Genomic DNA, 21,914 nt, shown 5'->3' with positions numbered 1-21,914 from the left:
GCCATTAATCCTTGGGCGTATGCTCTTTTCAAGAGGGATATAAGGGCAATGGTTAAAAGACTGATCCGTAGAGAAACTTCCAGGAACAATAACAGTTTAATGTCTATTATTTTAGCCAATCGTTCTGCCGTAGGAACTCAAGTTGGCCTGACTTAGTAAAATACTTCCGCCTTGCTCTTATGAAGCTAACGGGATTTGAAATGGCTTTATTAATGACAAGTGAGCGTCGTTTTTTTTTAGAAAAGAGCGAATGAAATTCGAAAGTAAGGAAAAAATTTTAACCCAGTAAATGATGTACGTAGTCGGTGATGAGAAGGAGATTTCACGAAGGAACTAGGCCGTTAAAGCAGCTGGTTGTGCACATAGGTAGCTGGACCTTGTGGATTTTAGTATTTTCGTCTAAAGAGAGGGTTTGTGGTTATGTTTTTACACTAATTTTCAGGAAAAGACAGAACACTTGAAGATTATATCGAAGTTATCTGTTAGAGAGAAGAAGCGTTATCGTAATTTCTAGTGGGAATAAATTTTTATCATTGTTAATTAATATTGTAAAAACTTGGTTGCAGAACATTCTTGTGTGGTTTGCATATATGAACTTCGGCTGTCTTATTCCCCTGGTTCCCAGGCCTTTGAGTCACGTAGTCGAGCGGCCTTATAGAACTCTACAAAGGCCTGGTTAACAGCTCGGCAGAAGCAAAACAACTGCTGATTCCTCTTAAAGAAACTTTCAGGGACGTTAAATCTGTAGCTTCTGTTTAACCTGGTCTTATTTGGATAGCTACAAATCAGTAACAAGCTTATGCAGCTATACTAAATTCGACACTGCTGTAAAGAAGCGTTGAAAGAAAATATTGAACTTTTAGTCAGCTGTGTTAATTGACCACAATATATAACTGTCACAACTTTTTTTTATCTTTGTCTTAGTTCCGCCATTTCAATTTTATCTGAGTATGATATATCATATACAAGTCTATTTCTTATATATCCCGTAACGGACTAACTTTGGAATAAAACTACGAAATTAAAGTGATCGCAGATATACATAATTACGGATAGGGAACTGTCTTCCCATTTTTTCTAATAAAATCATTAACAATTCATGAGGAGAAAAAGGAAATCCACGTCCGCGAATGAGTTTGGGTGTCATATGAACTAAATGATCACAATTATAGTCATAACTATAACAAAATTCTCAAATCTGATTGGCTATCAACTGCCCTGATTTTAGGCTTAAATGGTTTTTTTTTTTCACTGCTAGCAAAAAAGAAAATTAGGTTTTTTCTGCTTTGGTTTTAAAAAGAGCTTTATATGTCAAAAATTTTGTTAAAGTTATGATTAATTGGTACCAGGACTGAGTGGAGTGCAATTCGGTCTGTAATCATACGGAGTGATTAACAAAATCGGACGACCGCGTAGCGGGAGTCCGATTTGTTTAATCACGAGTGATTACAGACCTTATAAATGGACTACACGAAGTTCAGTTCAGGCAGGCGTATTTTGGGCGGGCGAAAGCTGCTTGTTTGTGTTCGTATTGTTGTAGCCATGCCACCATCTTTGATTTTATGACTGGGAAAGATTGATGAGAGTAGAAATAGTAACCGGGCACCTTCACCCTTTGACTTGCTCCATTTCCTCCTCTCTTTTGGAGTTTCAACATGGCGCTTTCGCGAGCAAAAACATTCGCGCGCCGCAAGAAAACGCCTGCATTGCAGGGTACCACTATCCTCCTCTTCCTCCTCCTCCTCCTCCTCCTCCTCATCATCATCATCATCATCATCATCATCATCATCATCATCATCATCATTATCAGTCCCTTACACCACGACAACACAATGCTACTCATCTTGCAAAACGCACATCATCAATTACTGCCAGTCAGGACAACATTTCTTGTTAATCTCAAAATCTATTTATAATGAATGTAAAAAGGGAGTTATAGGAACATTGGAGAGACAGATCGTATCCCCAACATGCCAATAACTTAAGCGATCACATAAGTTCTGGTTATTCATGGTGTCAACAGTTTCAGGGCAAAGAAAGATCAAGAAAGACGTTGGCAGTCAGATAGACTGAAGGCATTGCTTTCCTTTTCTTTCCTTTCTCCTACTCCCGTTTCACTACGTATACATTACTACCAATCTGACCCCTGAATCAAAGACCTTCATTTTATTTCCGACGCTATAACTTACACGCAGCAAAGTAGACTAGGTTATACAGAAAGGCGAAGCCTTCTTTAATTTTAAATCACCGATGCTAGGACACTGTACACTGATCAGTCCTTATAAGGAGGATCGCATACTCAGTTTTGAGTATAACTAAGAGGTAAACTATCACTCAAAAACCATTTTTAATTAGCAACGCCAGTAAGGTTATTATGACGCTTTGATTTACCTGTAGGTTTATTGCATGCACCTGCTCCAAGTGCCAAGTCAGTTTTAAAGGCCTCATGTCCCGGAATAAAGTGATGCAAGCTTCTGACCACTATCAACGAGTAAAAAATAAGCGCACTAGAAAGTAGGCACTGAAATAGCACAAAAGGATGATGATGATGATGATGATGATGATGATAAACTTTATTTCAGTGTCAGGTCTTCTAGCTGGCTATGTCAGGCCTACTAATAGGGGACACTAAATTAAAATACTATCAGCTCTACTAATTAATATAAAAAATATATATATTTACAAAGAATAGAATTTACAAAAATATAATTTTAAAAAAAAAATGTCAATAAAACGTTTTCGGATTTATCATATAAAATAATACCATATATATAGCGAGGTTTGTCTAGCTTAAACATGTCCTTTATGTACGGAGAGCATATATTGTACTTTGCCTTATACATAATTATGGCTATATCCTGCAATCGGCGACAGCCTGGTGTCGTGAGTTTAGCTTTTCTCAAGAGCTCATCGTATGAACTTCTCGTATCGCCGTAGACGGCTCTATTAGCGCTCGCTCTTGTACTCGCTCCATCTGTCTGCTATCCAGTGCCCGACAGAAATGCCACACTGTATGACAGTATGTAATTTGAGGCATTATGAAAGAAGTGAAAATCTTAAGTTTGGCTGATGTTGTTAACATGTTTCTAAATTACTCGGACAAACATTTCATTGGCCTAATAGATCTCTTTCAAGAACGTCAACTTTGAAAATATGATAAATTCGGCTAAATTGGCTGGGTAGGCGATTTCTATTGCATATTATTTAATAATTAAATTTGGTTTTGACTTAGAGTCATAACTAAAATTTCGTTGCAAATTAGATGTGACAAAAGCTGATAACCACGGAACAATTACAATGCAAACTAAAAAGAACTTTTTGGATAGGTTCAAGAGACTATAAAGGGGACAGAGAGGGCATCCCCCATATACACCCTATTCCATAGGTAATTCGTCTCGAGTTATTTTTAGAATCGGGATAAAGTTACCTCGCGCGAGGCGTGGATGTTTCGTGGAGGTTTCGCATGACCAAACGCCGTGCAAAACATGTCGGGCGAGAGACAATGAAAGCGTAAAAAGATCGAGAGCATTCCTGAATATTGAAGCGAAATGAGTCGGCGCTCACCTGGGAAAAAGGAATCGCTGGACTCTTTGACAACCCGTGAAATCAGTTTAACTCGAAGTTGTCGTAACCTCAGTGCTTTAATAAAATGAGAAATTTCGCCGGTCTATTGAAACCGGTCGTTTGTACAATTTAGGGAGTTTAAGATCCAACGACGCGGACGACAACTAGAACGTCAAAAAGACAATAGGTTTAATTAGCAAAATAACAACTTCGCACGTGCAACACACTTTTTTGTTCATTTCTTTCCCATTTTTGCACGACTACGACGTGAAAATGCCTAATTTCGCGTTTTATGGAGGACGTAAATAAGCAACGACGAAATTTTATTTCTCTTTCTGAGCTTGAATATGGTCCCTTCAAATTCAGCTTTAGGAGGGTTCGTATTGACAAAGTAAGTGGGTAGGAATAATCGCTATAAAGACTGAAAAAAATAAACATCAAACCAGAAATTGCTCCCTTCAACCTGTAAATTATAAATGATCCTGAGAGAATATGCAGTGTGTTAAGGATTTCCCTGCTCTACTGTTAGCTCTATACAAGAGAGGAGGGGCGATCCTTTTTTAATTTCGGTTTCGCTGACACAGCTTTCGCAGAAATCTCGCTGTAGTCGTTTTCGTCGACAAAAGGAATAGCAAAATCGCTCTCCGCGTCTTCCCCATTTTGTTTTGCGTCATTTCGTGAAGGACGCGTGGCTCTCAGCGTGGGTCATCCACGCGGAACACATTCGCGCTATGTGATTGGCTGTTGTCTAATCCCCCTTGAGATCTGTGGTGTTAAAAATAACTCGAGACGAATTACCTATGGAATAGGGTGTATATGGGGGATGCCCTCTCTGTTCCTTTTATAGTCTCTTGATAGGTTTTAATAACAGTCTCAACAGTCTTCTGTGTACGCAACAAGGAATTAAAAGTTTCTTTTCTTTAAATAATGACACAGCAGATGTTGAATATTCATTGAGAAGATTGCTCTGCCATTAACAAATTAACTTTATGCTATATCCTTATGCATGCATTAAGACCACCACGGTATGAAATTAAACTGCTTTGGTTTACTGAATTGTTTATTGGTTTAGAGGCAACCAACTACCGAACAACTGACCAACCAGGAAACTTTCCATGACTGTTATGTGTTTAGCATATGTAGCCGGTGTTTTCGATCAGAAAATAATTTGAATTTCGCAAAACAAGAAATAGTTCGATCTATCAGATTATCAAGCAGGCTATTTTCAAATAACGAAAATTGAATTATGGTTTTGGATTCTTGGCTGGATTCTGTCTATCCTGACGATAGCTGGAAATGGACTCATCATCTTCCTTGTGTGCAATAAAAGGCAGCTCCGCACTAAAACCAACGCCTTTATTGTCTCGCTGGCCGTGGCGGATTTCTTTGTTGGAGTGAGCGTTGTTCCTTCCTCTTTCATTTGCGATATTACAGGAGGTTGCGATTCGCCTGCAGCGGGTCGTAAATTGACAAGAGTCATCCGATTTCTGTTTGGTTTCGCATCTGCGTTAAACTTGTGCAGTTTAGTACTGGATCGATACATTGCTGTTGTCAAACCTTTCAAATATCTAACTTTCATGACCAGCTGTCGCGTCATTCAATTTATTTTCTTCTCGTGGAGAATTCCCTTAGGATTCGCAACCATCCTGCCTTTTTTGGTTCTTCCAATTTTGCGGTCTTCTACAAACTTCTTCTGGATGAGCTTGGAGATTTTTTCATGCTGTGTCGTAACATTCTGCACTTTCTCCATGGTTCGTATTGCACTGAAACATGATCAATTATCAGTCATCTTGGCAAAACAGTTACGTTTTAACCACAGTGGCTTGAGACTCAAAACTCCCGACAAATCAGCGATTAAAATGATGGCAATTGTTGTAGGTTTGTTTCTTACTTGCTATGGAATTTATCTACGCTGTGATTTTGTATTATTATTTTTTCACGAACCTTCCTGTAACGATGTCAGATATAAAATACCAATATTCGTTTCAAACTCTGCCGTTAACCCTTTTACCTATGCTTTCTTCAAAAGGGACATAAAGAAGGAGATTAAAAAACTAGTGTGTAGAACAACGTTTAAAAAGGATAACAGGATAGAAACCTTTGATAGAAGCAATTCATGTAGTAATATATGAAATGTACTTCGCTGGACATTTTTTGATCCCATGTGCATGATAAACTCAGTTATGGAGTCAGGGTATATTACCGTTGAATACGTGGTTTATTACTGGACGGAAACAATGCTCAGGGTCTTGAAATATAAAGGAGAAGGTATTGTCTTAATGCCCTACATTGACCTACAAACTGCTCACAGCTTCACGTACATGGCCAGGTACTAAACATGTATGGCGGTCCTTTCTCTGCGCAGAGACATAGAAACAGCGTTCCTCAGTACACCCTTCCAGGGTTTTTTTTTTTTTTACAACTTTTGGCATGTAACTGATGAGTTAGAGAAAATCCGTCAACGCCACTGGAAAGAGGGCCTAAATATTAGTAAACTTGCCAATTTGGAAAAATTTGGAAAGTGATACGTCAAAAGCTTGCAAAGATACTTAGCTCGGTAAAGTTGCAAAAATTTACAGTAGAAGTTTGAATGCTGTAGGGGCAGGGAAAGGGGGTTGATGGAACCCCTCTCTGAAGTTTTTGACATGTTACAGTTTTTCGAAAAGATTTTACCTTAAGCGAAAATGCCTTGATCTTCTCGACAAGATCAGTGAGGCATATTTTAGAAAATCCTTAAATAAGAATGACCAAGACCGGGTTTTATGAGCCCACCGAGATTGAGCACCCCACCCAAACCCTTGTTTTCGCTAAAACCGCTGGACGCCAGCCTGGTTGAGGTTATTGTTATCTAAGGTCTTCCTACATTTTATGGGCGGTTGCCCTGCTAGAGGCCTGTGACGTCACCAAACATATTCGCCATCTTGGCCGCCATTTTTGATTTTACCAAGAATTTGATCAGGTAAAAACGGCTAACATGTCAAATAACACATAAAATACAAGTACTTTTCCTTCATTTTATCCGCAAGTGTTACTTTTATCGTTAGAGGAAGTTGAAAAAACATACATTTTCATTCAAAAATGGCTTGACCACCTGCTACTTATGATGTCATATTTCGTAACCATGGTAACCGATCATCACTAAACTTATCTCAAAATGCACGCAAGGGATAAACGAACAGCTGCTGTAAACGTCGGATGCTCATGTTTGATCTTCTAGGGAAACTCAGAAAAACCTCAGAAGGGGGAGGCATACAACCACCATGTAGGTCCGAGGGTTAATAAAAAGATTTTATAATATGCGGGCGTCATAATTTCACTAAGACTAGTTTATCCGAAGACGGAGGTTTGTTATTCTTTTTGCCCCAGTTGGTCAAAACGTGGATAAGGCTATCCATCGAATAATTCTTTATCCACTGCATAGCGCAATTGGTTTTCTTAATACCTATCCACTGTATAGTCTTATACTGATTTATCTGACCCCAAAAAAGATACGGATAACGATATCCACTGGTTAAATCTCTATCCAGGGGATAGCGCAATTGGTTTTCCTATTACTTATCCGCTGGGTAGTAATTTATCCGATGGATTGCGGTATCTAACGTTTGAACAACTGGGCCCTAGTAGATAGCGCTATGGCCAACGGGGACATGTTTATCTAAAGCAGCACGAATTTCATTTTCCATAATTACGAAGTCCATTATGGACGAACTTTTCGTTTTTTTGTTTGTTTTTTTTTCTTGTTGTTTTTTTTTTCCGATCTTCAAGTCTCCCGGCCGTTAGTGAGAATTAACAATAGCTGAATCATGACAAAATGAGACAGAGTGGCTTCTTGCGTTTGACAACAGGTCGGAGCTTCAAGTCTCCACGAATTTACCTTTCGCTGAGCTAACTGAAGACAAGTTCATTTAAAGTAAAGTAGAACGAAGCTGAAAACGACCCAGCTAATTGTTCTAAATGCTTTTTGCGTTTTGTCACTTTACTGGCCACATTTGCCCCTAAATCCCATCTAATGATGACCACACAAGCCAAAAAGGGACGGGAATTTCCACGCTTTGCATAAAAGTTTAATATTTACTGTTGACATTCAACAAAGTTTTTATGGCTCAATTAATATCAGTTAATGATTTCACAACAGGTGAATCAAGAAAAATAAAACAGAGCGGCCTATTTGCATTTAATAACAGGATACTGAAGACTCCAGAAAATTGTTTTTCGTTGAGTTAAGCGTGAGTTTCTTTTGAACAGACCCTTCTAACTGGTCTATTATTAAATAAATGCTTTTGCTGTCCTACAGTCAACTTAGCAATGTATCATAAATTGACATATATATCAAATGGTATAAATTATGTTCTAAAAATAAGGCGCAAACCTTACCAGATGTTTATAAGATATCATTACCTTTCTTTCCGATCGAGGAGCGTATAAAGCTTCCAGTTAAGGTTATGTTCCACGATCACAACATGGTAGCTTGAATTTGAATTTTTGGATGAAGAATCGCCGTTAACACATTTATTGATCGCAGTTACTATTAGTCGTACCTCCTGCCTTTTACCAGAAATAGCAGAAACTGTGTTTTTTTCCATCAGCTCCAAGCTGAACGTAAGCTGAAGTTGTTCTATTTCAATGGAAACTTGGTTCACGATTGTTGGTTGGACACTATCCATTGTGGCGGCGGTTGGAAATGGTTCCATTATTTTTCTTGTTTGCAGCAAACGACGGCTCCTCACTAAAACCAACGCTTTTATCATTTCCGTTGCAGTAGCGGATCTCGGTGTCGGGGCTAGCGTTTTCCCTTCAGAGTTTTTCTGCGAAATCGTTAAAACTAGCCATAATTCGTCTTCAAGATGTAAGATCTATGGTTGGCGATTACGATGGCTGTTCGGCTACGCATCTGTGACAAGCTTGTGTTGTTTAGTTCTGGATCGTTACGTGGCGATTGTTAAGCCTTTAAAGTATCTAAATTTTATGAGCCGAGGTCGTGTTATCAAAATGATTTTTGTTTCCTGGGCAATCCCTGTGGGATTTGTCATAACTTCATTCTTACCTGCTCCAGTTAGACACAATATTACTAACATATTTGTTATGTTTTGGGAGATTTTTTCATGCTGCTTTCTAATATTCTGCTTTTCCTCTATGATACTTGTCGTATATAAACATGATAGATCGTCAGCTGCCTTAGCAAAACAGCTACGGTTCAACCACAGAGATTTGACAGTCAGAAGTCAGGACAGATCAGCAGTAACAATGATGGCGATTGTAATCGTCGTGTTTCTCGTCTGCTATGGAATATATTTGCGCTGCAGTTTAGTATTGCTTCTTTATAATTCCCGTTGTAATGATGAAGTCTATAAAATACCCATGTTAGTCCTGAATTCCGCCATCAACCCTTGGGCATATGCATTCTTCAAGAGGGACATAAAGAAGGAAATGATTAAGAAATTGATTTGCAGAAAAACCAGGGAGAAACTGCAAAATCAATAACTATTATTTTAAAACTGCAAGATTTTTGTTAATACTTTGCGTTTACAGTGGTTTAAGTCTAAAAATCAAACAATGTTAAATCCTCCATTAAAATCCTTGTAAGCAAATGGGTACAGTTTTGACAGTTTTGTGTAATGGAAACTTTATTTGTGTTTTTGAATGTACAATTGTAAATTTCGCTACGTATTGGTAATTTACAAATGCTGCTTGAGATTAGATTATTCAACAAAAAAATCAAAACCAAAAATAAAAAAAAGAAAGGAAGGAAAAGAAAAGAAATCAACATTGCAGTAAGTCTGGGCTATCCCAATTCCTATTTCTACGACAAAAGATGTAGTATGTTGCTCTAATGGCTATATGATCATTTTCTTGATTATTATAAAGTTGCTGCTTTTTGTCAAGGTCTAAGAACGTGGAGCATTCATCGGCGAAAACGCCAAGGGAGCTCATGGAGAGATTTACAAATTTCGCACATCTGTAATTTCTACTCATTTCGTTGATCAGTGCAAGTTCAGATGTTTGTCTTTTTTACGCACTTCATTGTTGTTAAGGTTAGACTCGAAACCAACTCAGTGTTAATTCTAGAACATATAGACACTTGGACTGGGTTAGGAAAAGAAGATCTAGACGATAATTTTCACCAGTTATTATTGAGGGATTCAGAAAACCATTTACGTCTGCATGGAGTGAAGAGTCAACATTAATTACAGGTTGAAATGACTTGGCAATGAAGTTAAGGAATGATCGAGTCATGTCTCTAGGTAAAGCGATCAAGGTACTGTTGACAACCGGCGACAACATGAAAGAGTGATTCAGGATTTAAAGGCAAAAGGAGCAATCAGGACTTTGTGATAATCCCCATCTTGCCATATTCTTACGTGTAGGGAGGGAGTTGTTGATGTAGCGGATGGTAAAATTGTAAATGTTTTTGGGTAGATGAGACTGGGCCTCTGACCAAATAGAATAATAATAATAATTAGTAATAAATAATTTTATTACTTATAACGCACAAATTTGCACTCTTGATGTACATGTATATTATCAAATGCGCTTAAGGAGAAGATGAACTCTAGAGTTAATGCCTGTAAGACAACAGTATATTAAAATATGAGTCGAAAATTATTTCTATTCTAGATCTATTATTAGCTATTATTATCATTTAATTAATACCTTCCCTTATCGTGCTTTTGATCCCATACTCTCAGGCAGTGTTTTGGCAGATAAATTGTCAAAGACATCGAACAATAGACATTTTCCATAATAATTATTAAGCGGACTTTGAAAACTAAATTACAGGGAGAAATGTGTTAGGGATTGAAAGAAAGTTGTCTAGGGATCTTGACTTCACGTTAACCTACACAAACTCATGATCAAGAAACCTTTGTTTGTAATTGCTCTATAAATTAAAAGCACATCGCAATTAAGGTTTGCAGCAACTGTTAAGCCTGAGAAAACAGACTTTTGCGACGGCATCACTGGTTTCCCCGCGAAATAAAGTCTGAGGAACGAGCATAGAAATTCCATGCTGATGACCTGTCACCACACAGATCTGGATAGTGCTTCTGATTGGTTGACGCAAAATTTCCCTCGGGACGCCCTACTCAGATCTTAGGTAGTGACACGTCATATGGAAATGCTGTTTCAGCCGTTCCTCATTCGTCATTAGAATAGTGACCTTACGCAACAGGATGGGAGAGGAAAGATTGACTGTCCCATGATAATCAGGGATAATTGTAAAATGTCCATTATAAGTTTGGTTAGGTCATTGGTATACAGTGCATAGATCAGGTAAACTTTGTATGACGTTTCATGGGGGTTACATAAAATGGTCGGTATTAAAAAATACTAAATTAAAAAAGCCCTGCGAGCTTATATGTAAACGAGTGTCCGTTATAAGTAGATTCCACTAAGTATTCTTGTAACAAAACCAATGCATGCAAGTGGCCTCCTAAAAGTTCGCCTCTCTGATGAAAGTCTTTGATATTTTAAAGGAGGCTGTTTGGTTACCGGGTCCGACCTCCGGGATGGATTTCCCTTTGCGTGTTGCAAATTAATTATCTGCTTCGCCTTCACCAAATACGTTCAAATCTGGCTGGGATCTAACTCTCTACAAACTGAGCAAGGGTAATCATATAACTTTCATAAAGCTTTATCGTTGGCTCTGAATAATGGGTTTCAACTAATTGTCTAAATACAACACGAATCTCAAGCCTGACTTGCTTATATTTTGAAAAGAAATCTAAGAGCCCTTCGATCTTCCTTGTTTTTGTTTTTGTCTTTTTTTTTCTTTTGTTTTTTTTTTTTTTTTCAAAACATGATCAATAAATTATTTGATAATTATTCCGCAGTTATTTTTTTAACGGATGAGTAATTAACTAATAACTACAAGGCCAAGCCGGTCCTTATCCAGAACTAAACTCAAAACTCCCCGTAGTGTGTGTTGAAAATAGATCGTAAAAGCGCGTCAAGAAAAGAAAAACGTTAACATATTTTGCCCTGATCGTCACAAATAATTCAACTAAAGCTTTCCTACTTCATAATAATAAAAAATACTCGAGAAAAACTTGCACGGAGAACCAAAATTTCCAATAATAGCATACCTCCTAATATGTCCTCCTTTTAAAAGAAGGGAATATCTTTGAAATAGATATAGTAATTAATAAATAGTCTGTTTAGAGAAATTGCTGACTCGCTTGTATTTAATTTGTATTTGTATTTAATTTTTACTCTATCCTATAGTTGTAATACATTAGTTGTACAATATTAATTAGTACAAGGTTGTTTAAACTACGTGTACCTGATAAGAAAAAAAAGAAAAAAATTAGAATGGAGAAGGGCACGTGATAGTAAAACTGACTAATTATGGCCTTTTAACAAGATTGACTTTATTCTATAGCTTAATGTTATTCATTAAAACACAAACACGCACGCACGCACACACGCACGTAAGTCAATATTGAGCAAAATAATATTTTTTAAGTGCGTTTTTGAACAGGAACTCTTACACGAAAAACTAAATTATTTAAACACACATAAAACGCAACAAATAACACTAAACTAGTCAGCTTCAAAAGAAGCAGCCATCATCATCGCTGACCGCTTTGGATTCACTTGTTGTCAAAGTGTAATTATTGTGTGATATATATGCATAAGTCAGTACAACACTAAGTAAAATCGGAGCAGGTGAATGCAGGTGCTTTCATTTTCTCGTTAGGAGTATTGATCGTAGCCAAGATAGAGTAATCATACAGTATGGAAATCTGGTTTTGGGTTCTTGGCTGGGCTCTTTCGGTTCTGACGATAACTGGAAATGGCTTCATTATCTCCCTTGTTGGCCGCAAGCGACCTCTCCGCACCAAAACCAACGCGTTCATAGCTTCGCTTGCTGTGGCAGATTTTCTTGTTGGAGTGGGCGTCGTTCCTTCTCTCTTCTTCTGCGAGATCTCAGGAGGCAGGTGTAAATGGTCTCGAACCTGGTCGATCTGGCTCCCTAGGTTAATACGATGGCTATTGGGATACGCGTCGGCATTCAATTTGTGCAGCTTGGTGACAGATCGCTATATAGCTATTGTAAAGCCTTTAAAATACGTAACGTGCGTAACTGCACGTCGAGTGATTCAAATGCACGATATTCCTTTCTTGGGCGATCCCCTTTGGATTTGTGACGACTACATTTTTCCTTGTTTTGTTTAGGATTGAATACCCGGGTTTTATAAATACTTCAACGATGTTCTTTGAGGTCGCGTCATGTTCTGCATGATGTGGATCAGTTGGATCAGTTTAGATATCTGGGCAACCGAGCTCGATACGAGTTTATCGAGCTCGACATGTCAACCGTCCTCGATAAACAAATGGAGCTCAGGAAACCGAGCTCGATACGGGTTTATCGAAGTCGATATATCGGATCAGTTTAGCGATCAGTTTAGTTTTCTGGGCAACCGAGCTCGATACGAGTTTATCGAGCTCGATATGTCAACCGGCCTCGATTTGTCGATACCGAGCTCGAGGCCTCTCACTCTTCCGGGGGGACAAAGTAGAAATGGTTATCGAGCTCGATGACTTATCGAGCTCGGTGACTTATCGAGCTCGGTTTTTCAAGAGAAGAAAAAAAGAGAAAAAATGGAAATTAAAGCAATAACGACCACATTGAGTACAAAATCTACAACGCCTTCTCGTTCTCAATTCGTTACGGACAAAAGACATTGGGTGGCTGGTCGATTAATGTTGTTGTGGCGGAGAGTCTTTTAAAAAAATATTTTGTATTTTTAAAAAAATATTGACAAAAGACATTATAAATTACCTATATTGATCTTAAACTCCACCATAAACCCTTGGGTGCACGCTTTCTTCAAGAGGGACATAAAAAAGGAGACAAGAAAGCTGATCTGCAGAGCGACTTCAAAAAAGGATCGATAACAAAGTAGATCCTATCAGGGAAGCCCATCATTTTACGGTGGGTAAATGTAGCTCGACTTTGTCAACAGTCCATTAAGAACAAAATGTCAAGCAATTGAGGATATATACTACTGTCTCTTACTATTTATGTCACATCGTCAAAGCATTGACAAAACGCACGTATTCATCAATCCTAAACAAAACAAGGAAAAATTAATGTAGTTGTCACAAATCCAAAAGGGGTCGCCCAAGTATGTCATACCTCAAAAAACAGAAAAAAGAAGCAAAATTTAGATGCTAAGGGAAAAATTTTCAATATTGTTCATCTTTTAACGATAGAAAAATGGGAGAATGTCCACTTTAAACTCTTGGCAGAGTTTCAGGATTCTTCGAAGAGGCGCATTAGCGTTTTAATGAAAACTATATTTCTTTGGGTAAACCTATTAATATATAGTAAGAGTAAACATTACCGGTTGCATTGCCGGTTAAGCATGCATGGGTTTCAGCTGTACCAGTTTTATTTAATAAACCATTGAGCAGCTTTTCCGTACATTGACGTGTGCTCAATTTGCCGTGAGGTTGTAATTTTTAATATGCTAAAGTATAAAAACGAACAGCTGTGAACGTCCGGTGCTGATGTTCGACTTTCTGTGTTCACTGAATATATAGCGCAGTTGGTTTTCCTAATACTTATCCACTGGATAATGATTTATGTGGTGGATCGATAGCGCTATCAATCTTTTGAACGACCAGGGAATGTTTGGCAGGAGCAAGAATTACATATCCCATGATTACGAAGTCCAAAGGACGAGTTTTGGTTATTTGTCCATTTATTTGTTTGTTTGTTTCGATCTTTAAGTCTCCCGGCATTAGTCATCAGAATCAACAATAGTTGAGTCCTGAATTTTTTTTTCAGGCTTCTTTATCATTTCTTCATTTTCAATAGTTGAACCATGACAAAATAACTGCAGAGAGGCTTGTTGCGTCTGATAACACAAGGGGTTTCAAGTCTCCACGAATTTCCCATTCGTTGAATTAACACTTTCAGTTACAAGTAAAGTAGAAGGTAGCTACCCCTCTAATTTTTCTAAATTTTTTTTTGTGTTTTGTCACTAACTGCAGGCGCAGATCCCGGATAAATACTGACCGATTTCCTAAACTAGAACCGAAGGTGGAAGTTTCGGTGGGGTGGGGAAGGGGACTCCGGGCTATGAGTCACGTATCGTGAAATTTTTCGGATTTTAACTCCAAAAAGTCCCCTTTGCTGGGTTTCTAAGTCGTTCACACAGGATATTTCTCAGTTCCATTCTCTTCGGGTGATCTTTGCAAATCGGCCGATTATTTCATCAAAGTAAACTTCCATGTTGTATGTTGGATATGGAGCAAGATTGCAGCTTGGAGAGTTTTTTATTATTAAAAATATATTTACTATGAAAAATCTGACCGATTTTAGTAAAACGGTGGAAGTCGGTGTGGATCCGCGCCTGAACGGATCACCGTAAAATTGCCCCTAAATCATATCCCTCTAATGACGAGTAAGTCAAAAACGGACGGGAATTTCCAGGCTTTGTATAAACGTTTATTTATTGTTGACATTGAACAAAGTTTTAATCGCTCAATTAATATCGGTTATTAGATTTCACAGCAAGTGAATCAAGAAACAAAATACAGAGCAGCTTATTTGCATTTAATAACAGGATCCTGAAGTCTCCAATAAATTGTTTTTCGTTGAGTTAAACGAGAGCTTCTTTAAACTGACCCTTCTAATTGGTCTTAATGCAATTTGCTGTCCTACAGCCATCTAAGCAATGATTGTCAGGTCATTCATTGACGCATATATGGTATATTATGTTCTTAAGATAAGCCGCAAACGTTACCAGATGTTTAAAAGATATCCTTACCTTTCCTTCCGATCGAGGACCTCAATCAACGCGAACTTAAAGCTTTCAGCTAGAGTTTATGTTCAACGATCACAACATTGTAACTTGGATTTGGATTCAGTTTGGATGAAGAATCGCCGTGAACAGACTCTTTGATCGCATTTACTTTTAGTCGCACCTACTTACCGTAACCAGAAGTAGCAAATTTCCAGTTGAGGTGCTGATAAAAAGTCAGTGTCAGATACCTTCGTTTAGAAACAAAAACTATCTCTTCAGTATATTCGACAGCTCTAAGCTGAAGTTGTGAATGGAAACTTGGTTTACGATCCTTGGTTGGACACTATCCATTGTGGCGGCGGCTGGAAATGGCTCCATTATTTTTCTTGTTTGCAGCAAACGACGGCTCCTCACTAAAACCAACGCTTTTATCATTTCTCTTGCAGTAGCGGATCTCGGTGTAGGGGCTAGCGTTTTCCCTTCAGAGGTTTTCTACGAAATCGTCAAAACTAGCGACGATTCGCGATCGTCTTTAAGATGTAATATCAATCGAATACGATGGCTGGTCGGCTACGCATCAGTGACAAGCTTGTGCAGTTTAGTTCTGGATCGTTACGTGGCGATTGTTACGCCTTTAAAGTATCTAAATTTTATGAGCCGAGGTCGTGTTATCCAAATGATTTTTGTTTCCTGGGCAATCCCTGTGGGATTTGTCATAACTTCATTTTTCTTACCTGCTCCCGTTAAGCGGAATTTTGTCAACATATTTGCGATGTTTTGGGAGATTTTCTCATGCTGCTTTCTAATATTCTGCTTTTCCTCTATGATATTTGTCGTATATAAACATGATAGATCGTCAGCCACCTTAGCAAAGCAGCTACGCTTCAACCACAGAGATTTGACAGTCAGAAGTCAGGACAGATCAGCAGTAACAATGATGGCGATTGTAATAGTCGTGTTTCTCGTCTGCTATGGAATATATTTGCGCTGCAGTTTAGTATCACTTCTTTATTATCCCCGTTGTAATGATAAAGTCTATAAAATACCCATGTTAGTCCTGAATTCCGCCATCAACCCTTGGGTCTATGCATTCTTCAAGAGGGACATAAAGAAAGAGATCATTAAGAAATTGATTTGCAGAAAAAACAGGGAGAAACTGCAAAATCAATAACTTTTATTTTAAAAATGCAAGATTTTTGTTAATACTTTGCGTTTACAGTTGTTTAAGTTTAGAAATCAAACAATGTTAAATCCTCCATTAAAGTCCTTGTAAGCCAGTAGGCACAGTTTTGACAGTTTTGTCTGATAATAATAACAATAATAATAATAATAATAATAATAATAATAATAATAATAATACAATAAAAATAATTCGTAATAACAATTTTATTACTTATAGCGGAGCTCCACGCGCGCGCAAGCGCGCGTGTGGGCGGAGCCCCATTGCTAAGGAAATCTACCCATCCCAGAAAATTTGGTAATCACGTGACCGACCGACCGAGCGACCGACCGACCGTCCGTCCGCACCACAGGCATACCAATGTTAACTCTCACACTTTCTAGCTACTTTTAGAGCCCAGGAGAAAGCTGATTGCACATCAATGTTGTCATCAATTGACAGCTGTCAAAACAGGGTATCCGCTGACCACTATCACCTGACCGAATCGCGGGCTCAGGTTTCGACCCATCGTGGTCGAGTATTTTTTTGAAGTTATCCGCTGACAATTTACTTGTTTTCAAATGATCGCAGGCTCACGTTTACTTTTGTTTTAAATTCATATCAAATATGTTGTGTTTATGTCAGTATCGCCCCACACTATTACGATTTTGCTTTCAAACGGACCTCAGACGCAAAAATTCAGCCAGTTTTTTTAAATACAGGCGGGGAAGACCTTTTCTTACCATGGTCACGTGTTGGTCACGCTCTACGTCCAATTTTTATGCTCTGATTGGTTAAAATATGACAGGTGAGTTCATGCGTAAAATTTATGCAGCATCTTGAAAATTGTTTACTTTGAAAGTTACAGAGTTTTGAGTCAACTTGTGATCGATGTTTTTAACTGTCTTTTTCCACTGGATGTACAAAATGGAATACAGCTGCTATCAAGAGTGTTCTCTTATTCATGGCTGGTTTGTTTATTGGGTTTTTGGTTGAAAAATGCGTCGCTTGTCAAAGCCGATAATCCGATTTCGGATGGCATCGCTTTTGTTTTTCACCTTGCTGGATGCGTACGAGAATTATAAAGGCTCAAGCGATCCTTGCCTTACTTGATAGCTTTCAGGAGCTGCATCTCGAAATATGGTAAGCCTGAGTAATTATTGTATTTATATCTAATTTCATGAAGTCTAGCTGCGCAGTTTATGAAGCTAGTTTATGCACGTTTGTATTAAGATTTGACTGAGACACTGATCTGACCTCCTATGAGGTTTGATATAAGCTTAAGCTTACAGAACTTTAAAGAGCCTTTAGTCGATATTAATTCACCTCAAATAGAAAGAAAAAACTTTCCGAAGACTATTTAGTTATAATTTTGTCTGTAGAAAGAAAGCTTTGAACGATTTTCTTTTCGTGAGTTCATCTTTGAAAACAGCCAACGCCGGGAAACCGACGGCTCAAAACATATAGCTTACTAGTAAAGACTTGAGGATTCTTAAACACACTTAAATACTCATTTGTTTTCGTGAATAAAAATTGTTGTCTCTGTAAATGTTCTACCGAATTATTTTTCTTTATTGATTTTTGGTAGTCTCAAAAGTGTAATTTTCATCGCTTTGCCGTTTGTTTTCAGGCGTTCATAAACATCGCTCGCAGGAGTACTCAAAATGCCAAGCGTATCAAACGCTTTTTAAGATTACACATCGTTATAAAACCGTTAATAAAAAATAGACTCAATAAATTCTTTATCACGTTGAAGCGTAACTCTTTTAAAATTTCTTCGCAAATTTGGCGCTTGTCAAAAGTTAGAACCGGCTGGCCGTATAGGTGATATTGGAAATTTTTTGAACGGTTTCGCTAATTAAAAGTCCACGCGTGCCTCGTTGGCCCTAAATATTGAATGAATGAAATTTGTCTTGAAAAATTGTGAAATACTGCCTTTTGTACGAGGTCTGTATGATAAAAACAGCGCCTCATAGTACTCTTTCTCCTCAAGATGTAGTGTATAAAAAAAAATAAAAGATTGGTTTGCACGCACCCAGAGTTATTGGCAAGAATTTGTAAACTTGTCGAACGCCAAAAATTCGGTCTGATTTGTTTTCCAAGAATTTGTTTTTCACGCCTTATCTACTGTGATCAAGAGCCATCATTGCTCTTAAATGTGACCGAAGACTATTTTTTGGGTGTACATCTAAGGCTATATCAACTCGATACAAAATTTGTTTCACTCCAAAATCACTTAGCTTTTCCCTCAAAAGTCACATGAATGTGCCCTTACGTTAACTGATTTGTGGAATACAAAATTATTGTTTGATTTAAGTTATAAATTTATCAATGGGAGCTTCGCTTTTAGCTGTGACTAAATATTTATATTAACGCGCAAATTTTCACTCTTGATGTACATGTATGTTATCAAATGCGCGTAAAGGAGAAGATGAACTCTAAAGTTAATGCCTGCCAGACAAAAGATATATAGATTTAGCCAGCGATAAAAGCGAAGCTCCCATTAATAAATTTATATTTTAAATCAAACAATAAACTTGTAATCCACAAAATGAATGGCTTTGAAAGTTAAAGGTAAAGTCTTAAAATTAATACGAAATGAGACAGGAAGCCAAGGCAGCTGATGGAGCACTGGGGTAAATTATGGCAAAATTTGCCCTGCATAACGACAAGTCTGCAGGCGGCTGCGTTTTGAACTCTCTGCAAATTGTCAATATGTCACTTAGGCACACCATATAACAGACTATTACAGTAGTATATTCGGATACTAACAAAAGAGTGGATAGGAGTCGCAGCTTCATCCGTTGAAAGGTATTTTCTTATGCGTGTAATGTTGCGCAAGTGATACAAAGCAGCACTTCATATTTTGGTTATGTGTGCGGCCATAGTAAGTTGATCATCGAACCACGCACCCAAATTCCGCACAACAGACATTTTGCTTACATCGCAACCCCCTACCCTGATAGTGTTAACAGCAGCCTTTTTCAATAGATGTCGTGATGCTGTAACAACAAATTCGGTTCTGTCGTCATTAAGCATAAGTTTGTCCGAGGTCATCCACTGCTTAACGTCCCAGATACAGGTTTCCATTGATCTAATTGCCTCATCTTGACTAAAAGCACAGCTTGGGTTGAACGATAAATAAAGCTGGGAGTCATCTGCATAAAAATGAACTTTTGCAAGGTGACGACCGACAATGTCAAAGATTTTGCTTGAATATATGTTAAACAAAAGGGGACCTAGGCATGATCAATGGGGAACTCCATAACGAAGATAAAATACATTTGAAAGCGCTTCCTGAACAGATATTCGTTGTGTTGTTCCCGATAGATAAGAGCAGAACAACGAAAGAGCAGCTCCATTCAGACACAGCTTTGATCTTAAACGTGTTAACAAAATACTAGGGTCGACAGTATCGAAGGCGGCGCTCAAGTCTAACAGAACGAGGAGAGTCACATGATACGTGTTCATGTTTGTCAGAATGTCATTGTGAACTTTCACCAAAGCTGTTTCCGTACTATGAAGTTTCCTGTATGCAGACTGGAACACTGGATACAGATTATTCTTAGCCAAGTGCGACTGAATCTGATCAGCAACAGCACTCTCCGTCAGCATGGAAATATAGGATAGATTACTGACAGGACGTAGACTCTTAAAATTGGACGAGTCAGATCCACACTTCTTCGTTCAATAAAGGTGTTACTATTGCTTCTTTCCATACTTCAGGGAAATGACCAGACTGTAAGGATAAATTAGTAATTAACGTAATTACAGGCAAAAGTTCAACCATACACACAACTAATAGCCTTTTTAAATAAGTGCACGAGCATCGTTTTTCAGAAAAGAGAGAATGGAAAGTAAGGGAAAAATTTTAACCCAGTAAATGATATGCGTAGTCGGTGATGAGAAGGGGATTTCACGAAGGAACTTAAGGCCGTTAAAGCAACTGGTTGTGCACATAGGTAGCTGAAACTTGTGGATTTTAGTACTTTCGTATGAAGGGAGGTGAGCGGGTTAGTGGTTATGGTTTGAGACCATTATTTTCAGGAAAAGACAGAAGACTTGAAGATTACATATCGAAGTTATCAGTTAGAAAAAAAAACGTCATCTTTATTTCTAGTGGGAACAAATTTTTATCACTAGTTGTTAATTAATATTCATGATAAATAATGTTGCAAAACATTCTTGTTATGTTTGTATGAACTTCGGCTGTCATTTCCGGCTGTCTATCCTCAACATGCCAATAACTTAAGCGATCACATAAGTTCTGGTTATGCATGGTGTCAACAGTTTCAGGGCAAAGAAAGACGTTGGCAATCAGATAAACAGCAGGCATTGCTTTCCTTTTCTTTCTCTTACTCCCGTTTCACTACGTATACATTACTATCAATCTGACCCCTAACGACGTTCATTTTATTTCCGGCGCTAGAACTTACACGCAGCAAACTACACGAAACTAAACAGAAAGGCGAAGCCTTCTTTAATTTAAATCACCCATGCTAGGACACTCATTGTTACACTGATCAGCCCCCTATAAGGAGGGTCGCATACTCAGTTTTGAGTATAACTAAGAGATAAACTATCACTCGGAAACCATTTTTAATTAGCAACACCAGTAAGGTAATTATGACGCTTTGATTTACCTGTAGGTTTATTGTATGCACCTGCTCCAAGTGCCTAGTCAGTTTTTAAAGGCCTCTTGTCCCGGAATAAAGTGATGCAAGCTTCTGACCACTATCAACGAGTAAAAAATAACCGCACTAGAAAGTAAGCACTGAAATAGAACAAAAGGAAGTACTCAGACAAACCGCATTTCATTGGCCTAGATCTCTTTCAAGAAGGTCAACTTTGAGAATATAATATAATAAATTCGGCTAAATTGGCTGGGTAGGCGATTGCTATTGCATATTATTTAATAATTAATTTGGCGTTGACTTAGGGTCATAACTAAAATTTCGTTGCAAATTAGATGCAGGGACCGCGGAGGGGGAGGGGCTGGTAGGGCCGCGGCCCCACCACTTTTTTACGCCCCCGCCCCTACTTTTTGCGCTGACAAGGAAAAAAATTAAAATAAAAAAAAAGACTTGAAACAAGTATTTTCCCGTCTATATTCCGCTATATTCTCTGTATTTTCTTTAATTTCAAAGGCCAGGCATTTTGTGGGACTCCTGTGCTTTACTTTTCGCGGTAATTGTGCCCTGGGGCCGACTTGCCCCTTGATCAAACGCCATCCCTTGGCCACCCCTTCGCTTCGTTCGGCAGTGTGTTTTGTACTTCCAGCTCCGGCAGATTTTTTTATCAGTTTTATCAGACGAAATGAAGAAAATTACTAGCTTTTTCAAGCCAAACGAAGGTGAGTAGTTGTTTTGAGTTGATAAAAGTTTTATATTTTGTGTCTTTCTCTTTTCGAATCAATGAAATATTCGATGGCAAGAAGA

General features: G+C 38.1%; 3 protein-coding genes across 3 annotated transcripts in view; all 3 read left to right on the top strand.

The window, feature by feature from the left end:
• LOC140934006 (trace amine-associated receptor 1-like) overlaps positions 1 to 5,696 on the top strand; it is a 6,437-nt gene extending 741 nt beyond the window's left edge. The window contains exon 2 of the mRNA XM_073383726.1: positions 4,771 to 5,696. Within this exon, the coding sequence (XP_073239827.1) occupies positions 4,771 to 5,696 (926 nt within the window). The remainder of the gene's footprint in view (positions 1 to 4,770) is intronic.
• A 2,316-nt stretch (positions 5,697 to 8,012) lies between these two features.
• LOC140934047 (trace amine-associated receptor 9-like) lies at positions 8,013 to 9,083 on the top strand. The gene has a single exon (XM_073383734.1). It carries the CDS (start codon positions 8,188 to 8,190, stop codon positions 9,043 to 9,045), a length of 858 nt encoding a protein of 285 aa, XP_073239835.1. The 5' UTR covers positions 8,013 to 8,187; the 3' UTR covers positions 9,046 to 9,083.
• Positions 9,084 to 15,565: 6,482 nt separating this feature from the next.
• LOC140933912 (histamine H2 receptor-like) lies at positions 15,566 to 16,562 on the top strand. Its single transcript, XM_073383622.1, has one exon. The coding sequence runs from the start codon at positions 15,628 to 15,630 to the stop codon at positions 16,486 to 16,488; it is 861 nt and encodes a 286-aa protein (XP_073239723.1). The 5' UTR covers positions 15,566 to 15,627; the 3' UTR covers positions 16,489 to 16,562.
• The last annotated feature ends 5,352 nt before the right edge of the window (positions 16,563 to 21,914 follow it).

This window comes from Porites lutea, chromosome 1 (genome assembly GCF_958299795.1).
Source record: "Porites lutea chromosome 1, jaPorLute2.1, whole genome shotgun sequence".
Taxonomy (NCBI): domain Eukaryota; kingdom Metazoa; phylum Cnidaria; class Anthozoa; order Scleractinia; family Poritidae; genus Porites; species Porites lutea.
This window is presented reverse-complemented; position numbering and strand designations above follow the sequence as displayed.

Bases quoted from the DNA above. Each gene is read 5' to 3' on its own strand.
- LOC140934047 (XM_073383734.1), top strand. From the start codon at position 8,188: ATGGAAACTTGGTTCACGATTGTTGGTTGGACACTATCCATTGTGGCG.
- LOC140933912 (XM_073383622.1), top strand. From the start codon at position 15,628: ATGGAAACTTGGTTTACGATCCTTGGTTGGACACTATCCATTGTGGCG.